Source organism: Balaenoptera musculus, chromosome 3 (genome assembly GCF_009873245.2).
Source record: "Balaenoptera musculus isolate JJ_BM4_2016_0621 chromosome 3, mBalMus1.pri.v3, whole genome shotgun sequence".
Lineage (NCBI taxonomy): Eukaryota > Metazoa > Chordata > Mammalia > Artiodactyla > Balaenopteridae > Balaenoptera > Balaenoptera musculus.
In genome coordinates, this window is record NC_045787.1 from 148,067,226 (window position 1) to 148,077,568 (window position 10,343).

General features: G+C 48.8%; 1 protein-coding gene across 2 annotated transcripts; it reads left to right on the top strand.

Annotated features, from left to right (window-relative positions):
- Positions 1–3,685: 3,685 nt before the first annotated feature.
- MSX2 (msh homeobox 2) lies at positions 3,686–9,770 on the top strand. Of its 2 annotated transcripts, none has more exons than XM_036845310.1 (2): positions 3,686–4,165; positions 8,069–8,786. In XM_036845310.1, exons 1-2 carry the CDS (start codon positions 3,787–3,789, stop codon positions 8,491–8,493), a joined length of 804 nt encoding a protein of 267 aa, XP_036701205.1. In that variant the 5' UTR covers positions 3,686–3,786; the 3' UTR covers positions 8,494–8,786. The 2 variants fall into 2 exon arrangements, with proteins under 2 accessions (XP_036701205.1, XP_036701206.1); XM_036845311.1 differs by lacking the exon at positions 3,686–4,165 and adding an exon at positions 4,266–5,336 and having other exon boundaries at positions 8,069–9,770.
- Positions 9,771–10,343: the final 573 nt, after the last annotated feature.

The following is a 10,343-nucleotide window of genomic DNA, read 5'->3' on the forward strand; positions in this document are numbered from 1 at the left end:
CTCCGCACTGCACAGGTAAGAAAAATGAGCCCAGAGAGGAGCAGCCTTTTGCCCGAGGTCACACAGCGAAGGACTGGGGCAAGGTGGGGGATGGTGGGGGAGCGGTGTTGTGGAATTCCAGGCGGACGTTGGCGCCCGCTTGTCTGCCCGCTTCTGATACCCGGGTTCGGGAGAATAGGCTGCTAACGAGCGGCCCATTAGGAGGAATTGTCACTCCTCTGGGAGCGAGGTTGTCCCATTAGGGCGAATTGTCATTCCTCCTGGAGCGAGGTTGTCCCGGCTCCGCGCAGGCTGAGTGCCGGGGCCGAGAGCAATTAACGCGGCTCCGGCGCGGGCAGCCGCCTCTGCCCCGGGCAGCGGGGGCGGGGCGGGGAGGGGGCGGGGCGCCCGGCGCGGCTGGAGCCGGTCACCCGGCGCAGCCCCTTCCCCCGGAGCCCGCCTTTCATCTCCCCGCGCCTGGCGCCTGCCCGCAGCCCTGGCCCGTCTACAGCCCCCTCCTCCGCCCCTCCCCCGCCTCCTCCGAGCCGCCGGGATCCAGCGATCGGTCCTGAGGTTGCAGACGCCGCGGTCCGCGCGCTGTCCTTCACGGTTTTCGTCTTGGGACTTGCGGTGCGCGTGCGCGGCTGTTCCACGCAGGGCCTGGGCGCGTGCGAAATGCCCGGGGCGCGCGCGAAGGTGGAGTGCGGCGGCTCTGCGCGCACCCGCCGGTGCCGCGAGGGGAGATGCCCGGGTCCACCACTTCCTACCTGCGTGACCCGGCCGCAGAATTAGCGCTTCCTGGCTTTAGGCTTTTCATCTGTAAAATGGGGAAAATAATTTCTGCCCGGAGCGATGTGTTGGAAGAAACGAATGAAATCATGGAGGACAGGTCCAGGTACTAAAGCAGAGGTGACGCTTAGTGGTGACTGAGTTCTGATTGGAACCTCACGTTTCTGCCTGCGTATATGTCACCGGGAACTAACCTTTACTGAATGTCCCCTAAGTGCCAAAGACAGACCTCCGCTAAGGGACTATAAACTTTTCAGGGCGAGCCGAATTCTCAGTCCCAGAGATTTTACAAAGAACCCACCGTGAACTCCGTGAAAGGGGGCGAAGTGCCTCATTTCGGATATCTGGCAAAGAGAAAGCATTCGATACATTGTTGCTGCTTTTGATACACAATAATATGGTGGAGCTTTTTTGGATCCCCTACACCTGCTAGTTATCTTATGTAGCCCCTTGAACTGAATTGCCGCAAGAGCCATCCTGGTTAGGGGTTCTCTCTCATTTTAGAGGAAAAAAAAAATATTAGGCTAAGGGAGGGGAAGTAACGCGACCAAGGTCACGCGGCCAGGAAGAGGTGTATACAATATTCTGAAAACGCAGCTCACGCAGCACCAAATGCACAGACGGGGTTTTCCACAAAGGGCTAGAACTGTGTTGAGGTTCCACTCTTTTCACAGCAGAAGAGACACCCTTTCCTGAATTGTCCCAACCTCAGCAGGCAGAAAACAAGATGGGCAGGCTGGTTGCTCCCAGGACATCTCTCCTGTTCATGGCCAGAGGTTGGCAACCTCCCTTGGAACACCAGTTGTTTGTTTAATCTCTACTATTTTCTCGTTTCTGGCTTTACAATTTTTGTCCTTTGCCTGGACGTCAGGACCAGAGAGTAGGGAGGGGTACCTACCTTATCCTCTCCCAGAAAAGTTCATCAAAATAAAAGAGCTCTCCCTATTAGTACTAATTAAAAAAAAAAAAAACCAAACCCAGGAATGAGCTTGCATGCCCCCTAATTGACACATATTAACAAGGAGTTTTCAAGAACAATTAGCAAACAGTGGCTGGGTACGTTTTGGCAGCGGAGGGCTAAACGAATTTCAGGTTTGCTTCCAAAATACGTAGCCTGCACCTTGCTGGTTTCCTCTAGGAGGCAGAGAACTTAATCTGGGTTTACCTGTACTGTATTTGAGATGCATATCAAGCCAACTATCATCAAGTATGACTCAAGGGGAAAATGCATAAGGCATATATCTCCAGATAACTTTCCTAGTTTTTTTTTTTAAATAACTTTCTCTGAACTTCCAGTTTGTTGATAGTGGTGGGAGAAGGGGGTTTTAGAAGGCTGTGGTTAGAACTTCTTTACTTTTAAACTTTTATTCAGGACCATTTCTAATCAAATTGAACTAAGTGGCCAATGCAGATTGTTTTATCCTCTAAGATTCAGATAACACCTTTTCTGGTTATCCTAGGCCGCCAGCACACTTTCACTCCAGGCAGAGGTTTGGGGTGAAGGGAGGTGCTCTGGGAAGTGGATCTGGGGGTCAAGTCTCTACAAGTCTTGAACGGGGAAGTAGCCCCAAGCTCTGGTCATCTCAGTAATTAAAAACAGTGTCCCTTCCTTCCAAGGCTTTGGGAACTGTTTAGCAAGCATCTGCTGTGTGCAAGTCCCTGAGCCGGGTCACTTCTATTCACCTCATCACTTGCGGGATAATCGCTCAGATATAGGAAAAGGCAGCTGCAGCCTGGAAAGAGTCATTTGAAGAAATAGGTGTTGGCCCAGCGGCCTGCAGAGAGATTGGAGGCCTCTGCACATTGGAAGTTCACGTGCTCTCCCCTTTCCCATACTGAGACAGTCATCACTAAGGCTTTGGGATGTAATTACCCAGGGTATAATTTGAAGTGGGGTGGGGATAGCTATACTTTTTTTTTTAACCAGGTGCAATGAATAAAAATGTCCTTCCCCAAAAGATACACAGGTCCGGGGTGGGCAAACTTGGCACCCAGTTCTGAGACTTGCAAGGGTGTGTGTGTGGGGGGGGGGGGTTGGGAAGCACTAGATATTATCTATGCCTTTTCCTCACTCCTCCTCCGCCTTGAAGGCAAACACTGGTACCCAAACAAACACACGACAAACACAGGCTCAGACAAACTCATGAACACACAATGCACGCAGTCTTGAGAAAAAGGTCGGATCCGGATGTCCAGAGAGGAGATTCAGGGAAAAGAAAACTCGAGGATTCCAAGTTTCTAAGAGTGCGCTGGTTTTGTTTTCGAGTGGAAGAGATGGAAAGCTCTGGTTTAAATTTTCCAATTGGAACTACTTGGGAAAGGGTAGCCGTGACCACCTACCTCTCTGGCTCGCTCCGGCCCCTCTCCTAAGGGAGTTATAGTAATAGCGGACGCTGTTGGGCACTTGCTGATAGCGAAATACCTGCTTTTCTAAGCGCCATGCATGTAGTATTTCTTTTAGCAGGGATGCTGGCCCTTGCTTTCAGTGCTGACCCCTAAAACTGTTACGTTCGCCCAGTTTCGACCCATAGTAGGAGCTTCATAAATGTTTTTGCAATGTCAGTTGCAGATTTTAAACATGTTCTGGCGCGGGGTACCTTTTAAAAAGAGGGGTCAATAGAGAGAAGAAATGGGACTCCGCGAACTTCCTCTGTTAAATAATCGGTCTTAATTACGCCTTAGACTTTTCAGTTTCGGCGTGATTATAACCCTTGAGGGATCGCCTGATAACAACTCTGCTGACTGCTCCTGTAATTAACTCCTAATTCATTTCAAACAGGGAAAAAAAAAAAAAAAAAAAGGCCCCAGCCTCTTCCGGAAGAGCCAATCGGAGGCGAGCGTCCGTGGCGTCAGCGCCAGGGCCGGCTCGGATTGGCTGAGCCGAGTCTCTCACTTCCCTTTGGAGGAAAGGCACGGCTGCCGGTGCGCCCCTCCCGTCTCCCCCCAAAAAAGTTTGAGTCGCAGCTGCCTGGTAGCCAGCGGAGTCGCGCGCCGGGAGCTACGTAGGGCAGAGAAGTCATGGCTTCTCCGTCCAAAGGCAATGACCTGTTTTCGTCTGATGAGGAGGGCCCGGCGATGGTGGCCGAGCCGGGCCCGGGGCCTGGGGGTGCCGACGGGGCCGCGGAGGAGCGCCGCGTCAAGGTCTCCAGCCTGCCCTTCAGCGTGGAGGCGCTCATGTCGGACAAGAAGCCGCCCAAGGAGACTTCCCCACTGCCAGCCGAAAGCGCCTCCGCCGGGGCCACCCTGCGGCCACTTCTGCTGCCCGGACACAGCGTCCGGGAGGCGCACAGCCCCGGGCCGTTGGTCAAGCCCTTCGAGACAGCCTCGGTCAAGTCGGAAAATTCAGAAGACGGAGCGGCATGGATGCAGGAACCGGGCAGATATTCGCCGCCGCCAAGTGAGTGCCTGCAGAGGCCGGGACAAGGGGTAGGAGGGTGCTCGGGGTACAGGAGGGAACTGGGGGTCAGTATTCCAAGCTAGGGGTACGGAGACTCCTCTGTACTATGCGCCCCGAAAAGCAAGCATGACAAGTTCTTGGCCCCTTAATATCCCCAGAGTTCAGCGCGCCCGTGGCATCCAAGATACCTTCTGGGTAATATCCGCGCAGCGCGTGTTTGGGATCCCCTAGCTGTACAGAATATTCGACACAATTGCCAACGCCCTGATCTTTGAAGGGCGAACCCAGCTGGGTTTGCGGGGTCGCTTGCGTATCCGTTTCTCTAACCCTCAGCCCTGCACTCAGGCCACTTCGCTTTTTTTCACTGTCCCTCGGGGTCTCAGTCTGGGGAATGAAGAAGGATCCAAGTCTAATGAGCACCGGAATATATGCCAGGCAGAGGCAGAGTGTCTAACTGTCTTTCAAAGTTCACAACCCTGCGAGGTGTGCCCTCATTATAAAGATGAGCTAATTAAAATCTAACCCGACTTTGGGTAGAAATGATCATCTTCCATTGGTCCCGCGGGTATCGAAGCACGGTAACACGGAGGGATGGCGGCAGAGACTTATGCGGCGAGGAAATGTCTCCCGGTCGTCCCGGCGGCCAGGCCGTCGCTTCGCCGGGAGCGGGCTGGGGTCAGCAGCGTGGGGCTCCGCTTGGCTCAGAGTAATAATTAACAGCATTCCAGCAGCGCTTGAGTTTACAAAGTGATGCTTATTAGTTCACCAGATCCCGATCATCGCTGGAACCCCGAAGTGTGGGCAGAAGCCCGGGACCTGTGGTTATCCCAGTTTTCAGACATGCATACTTTGAGGACTGAACTTGCTTGAGCCAGGTCACCAACAATGGCTGAATTGGGCAAGGGGCTCTGGTGTCCAAGCCCCAACCCTGGCCACCTTGATCCCTCTCCCCAGAGAGACCAAGCAGAGGGCCGAACACCTGCACCCCGCTTCCTGCCAATGAGGAAGGAGAACAGAGAGTCGCAGGAGAGCTGCTTTCTCTTCCAGCGTTTACGTCCATTTTTGGGCCCTGGGTCCTTTTGCAATATGGAGAAGCCATTCCCTGTAGCTCCTTTTACTTCTGTCTCCCAGCCTTTAAGATTTTTCTATCTGCACTCTACCTCTAGGAAAGGTGAGAGAGAGGGTGCCTGCATAGGGACTTTTTCCGAAAGCTAGGAGCATCACATTTTACCCCATTCCCATCAGCCCGGAAAACTCGAGATACAAAGTATTTTGTGAACAAAACAAGGCCATATAACCAGGCATCAGTGGCTGTCCCCTCTGGCATCTCTCTCCACCCTGTTAGAAACTCCCAAAGATTCAAAGGGCGTGGAGATTAAGGACTCAAAGAATTTAAACTCAAGTTTGCACAGTACTTTATAGCACTTTTCACCGTATTATCTTATCTGATCTCCGTGTGGCTAAAGCTGGCCTCCCGGTAACAGATGAGGACATTTCAGCAGAGTTCAGAGGAATCTGCACACGTCGAGTTTGGGCTTGACAAGAAAGACTTGGGGACGTTTAATGATCACCTATCTGATGGCAGACAAGACTCTGGGCATTCTAAAATTTGGTACTCTGAACCACACTGTAGGATTGGTATTAGTTACCCATTTTATTGATGGTGAAATAGAGGCTTAGAAACTTTAAGGGACTTAATTTGTTTGACAGATATCTAATTTGTTTGACAGATATCGAGTGCCTGTGTATTCCTAGGCCTAGGTCAATTCCCAGCTGCGCATCAAGGATTCAGGCCTCACAGGGAGTGGTGTCCAGAGGTCAGACATTTCCATTTTCTTAGGTTCCTGGGGTTTTGTAAGCATGCCTGCCAGGGCCGAAGGTAAGGCAGCCGTGGGCCCTGGATGTGACCCTTCCATGAGGAAAGTAGGAGATTCTGAGAAAGGATTTAATTTTTTTTTAAAAAGTGGGTCATTGGTGCTTTGGGCCTGGAGATGGCCTCAGGAGCCCTGTGGTAGGAGCAGTGGGTCCGGGGGAGCCTAGCGACAGAGCCTGGGGCAGGAGGAAGCCACCTGCCCTGGCCCGGGTTTTGTTATTGTCAGGAGGCAGTAGGATAAATGCTGTTCTGCTTTGTACAATCGCACCCTTTCTCAGGCTGGTTTAAAATGGGGAGGAGAGTGGGAGGGTGGGGAGAGGTGCGCTGGGAGGGAAGCTTTGATACACACATGAGATCCCGTCGCCTGGATTTCATAATTCAACTGCAGCCCCTAGGAGCAGCCAGAATGACCGTGCCCAGGCACAGAATCGCTTCCAAACGTAGAGCAGAGGCAAGTGTAGATTCTAGGAGCTTGGTATCTGAGCTGTGACCACTGGGTCCTCCCAGCTAGCCAGGTCACGTTTGTGAAGGATGAGAATTTCACAGGTCCCTGAGTCTCTGATTGTTGTTATTTTATTTGTAAATCAAGAAGTAGGCACCCCCAGCTCTCTGGCTTACTTAGGGATTAGCATATGCAAAAGTCTACTCTCCTGTGGTAGTTTCTTACCCATCTCTCTCCCAGATTTCTGTTTTTTGATTGACGGCAGAACCCACTACCTCTTTCTTTTTTAGCCATTTAAAAGTGATGGTTAACAATGACACATTAGGACAAATCCATTTCTTATTGGAAATGGAGGCTGGGTTGGGACTTGTGCTGTGTCACCTTCAAGTATGAAGTGTAAACTCTTTCTTGGGCCACCAAAGTAACTAAACAAGAAATGCGACATTCTCCCTTCGGAGTGCTTTGGAGTTACTATGGTGGCTACATTTGGAAAATTAGCATAGCTCATAAAAGCCAAATGCAGAAAATGAATTGTTTAGCATCTGTCCCTCAGCTCCACCCCAGCTTCCTTTAAGGAAAAGCCCGAAGTTAGTTGATGCTATGGAATTACAAGGATGCCCTGTCCTATGATTTCCTATAATTGAACCCATTTTAAATATGGAGTCTGGATGCTGTTGGCATACCTTTATTTTGCTTGTTATTCCTTCTTTCTAAATTCCAACAACAAGCTAATCATTTACACATTGCCTCCAAACCATAGAATGGGTAGGAGAGATGGCTAAAATGTCATCACATGCTCTCAATTCAGGAGGCAGCGTGATTTCCCCTGACATTTACATTTATGGGCGAGCTAATTTTCCCCTCCTTCTTAGTAAAGTTTATATTACAGAAGCACCCAGCCAAGAAAGTTATCCCACATCCAGATCTGTAAAATGATGTTCAGGTTTTATAATCTGTAGACTGGAGGGAATGACAGCTGTGTGGTTGTTTATTGCATGAGGCTGCTCACCAATCCATAGATGCTATTAATTTACTGCAGACCTTATCGGCACGATTATCCTTCATAAATATGTTGATGCAATCCAACTTCTCCTGGTGCAGAGAGGGGATGGACCCAGTTCATAAGACCCTTTTCATTTTCCTTCTCATATGTGATTATCTCAGTGTCCTAGGGATGTGAGGATTATCATGAACCCAGCCCCCCATTTTTAAGATAAGCGATATCAAGAAGAGATGGGGTTTTGTTTCTCAGAGAACCCTCAGCTCTCTTGATTTATGAGGGGTCTGTCCATATTTCATTATCTCTAATGCTGTTTGTTTTCCACGTAGCAAGTTCTGTTACACCATAAAACTCCCAAACTTTTGGAAAAAGATTCAATTTTTTAAAAAAACAATTTATCCATTTAAGTATGGTCCTTCTCTATCCCCACCCCACCCCCCCCCAAAAAAAATCCAACCACACGTGGTTTTGACCGAGGTACCTTTTTGAAAGGTGAAGAGGGAAGACCCCCCCCTCCGCCCCCACGGACACAACTGGCGAGAAAGCCACTTTCTTTTGCTAACTCACTCCCCATTCTCTGTTCCCTAGGACACATGAGCCCCACCACCTGCACCCTGAGGAAACACAAGACCAATCGGAAGCCACGCACACCCTTCACCACCTCCCAGCTCCTCGCTCTGGAGCGCAAGTTCCGCCAGAAACAGTACCTCTCCATCGCAGAGCGGGCAGAGTTCTCCAGCTCTCTGAACCTCACAGAGACACAGGTCAAAATCTGGTTCCAGAACCGAAGAGCCAAGGCGAAAAGACTGCAAGAGGCCGAACTGGAAAAGCTGAAAATGGCTGCAAAACCTATGCTGCCCTCTGGCTTCAGCCTCCCTTTCCCCATCAACTCGCCCCTGCAAGCAGCCTCCCTATATGGCGCGTCCTACCCTTTCCATAGACCTGTGCTCCCCATCCCGCCCGTCGGACTCTATGCGACTCCAGTGGGATATGGCATGTACCACCTGTCCTAAGGAAGACCAGCTCAATAGACTCCGGGATGGATGTTTGTTTAAAAGCCTTCCCCCTCCCTCTGCAAGAAGACAGTCCCGCTCTGCAAACCTTGCATGCACCACCCTCAGCGGCTAGATCGACAGGGCCACAGACATAGTTGAAATTGGTTCTTTTGACTGGAGACACCCAAGCCCCGTTTTCTTGGTGTAATCTTCCAGATGCCACCCCCCCCTTCTCCTTTCACAAGATTGGCTCTGATGGTTTTTATATATAAATATATATATAATAAAATATAATACATTTTTATACAGCAGACGTAAAAATCAAATTATTTTGAAAGGTAAAATTTATATATATATATATATGTATCTATATATATATATATCCTTTTTCTCTATATATCACCTTCCTAAAAGAGACTGCTTAATTAAGTCTACCTGTTGTTTTTTCTTATGGGGGAGACAAATTATTTACTAAAATTGCTGAAATCTGATGATTTGGATGACTGACTTGCAAACATTAGAATTAGACACTCTGTGCATAGGCAGTAGATATGGAAAGATTCCAGAGAAGGGGACACATCATGTTCTTGCATTTTTTACGTGCATTTAAAAACTCACTAGATATGACCCTATTTGGCCCTATTTTTTTCCCCTTCTCCACCTTGTTTTGTTACACATTGTTAAACGTTTTTGTAAGATCAATAAAAGGGGGATGAGAAGAATCCTGAGAGTGCCTCGGGGTAAGGTGGAAAATGGAAGTCCTTCCTAATTCCTCTCAAGGCTGTTGCTTAACTTCATTTCAGATAATTGGAGAGTGAAAAGTTTTAAAGCATGTCGGGAGGAATTGACGGTTTCTGTGAACCACTAGGTACATCAGTCCTCACACGTTGAAAAGGTGATTTTGTGGGGGGGGATGTGTGTAGTTAATTCTCTGCTTAAAAAATATGAATATCTTGTAACCATTATCTATACTAAATATTCCTGAACAATGAATAGATCTAAAAAGAAAAAAAATCATGCTTTCTCTGTGTGTGTACCTGTTGTATGTGCTAAACTTATTAGAAAAATTTATATACTTTTTTAACATGTTGGGGGCAGAGGGTAAAGCCATGTTTTGACTTGATAAAAAATGGTGTTGTCAGACAGCCCATATAGCTCCTTGGTATTTCATTTTTCTATCCAGCTCCCCCTCGCCCATCCAAGTATACTTTTATCCCTTTGAAAGGGTGCCTTGTATAATTTTATATATTTTATTGAAGAGTTATTTCTTATCTCTTATTCTGAATTAAATTAAACGTTTGTTTTATTGCAGTAAAGTCTGTCCAAAGTCACAATTATTTTTAAGAGGCGCTGTCTGTTCTTTAGCTGGTCTTAGCCCAGAAATGCCACCCAGATGGGGGAGGGGGGCTGGTGATTTTTATGATGATTTTAATGTGAATCAATCAAGAGCTGTGGCCAGATTCAGCCCGGGGTAGGGAAGTCTACAGCAAATAGCAAAAGACTTTGAAATGCTTCCTCTGGCAGCTTGTGTTACTCATGGAAAATTGCTATTAGGAGTTTTTCAAATTCCAGTGAAAGATGAGCTTAGAAGTGGCAGGGCCCAGGGATCGGCCAGAATCTGAGGGGTTTGTGGATGATTGGGGGTGGGGGGCGGGAATCTTGAACTTGAAATCTCTCAGCTACCACAACAACAAGCTTCGAGCTGAGGGAAGGGACCTATATAGTTCTTTGCAAATGTAGATGGTAACTAGATGCGTTCACTGAGGGGGAGAGGGGGGTAGATGGATGCCTGCTGCCCTTTTCAGGACTGTGTCAAATCACATTCCGTTTACCATTCCTAGCTCCTTCCAAGGAGATCGGCCTTGAAC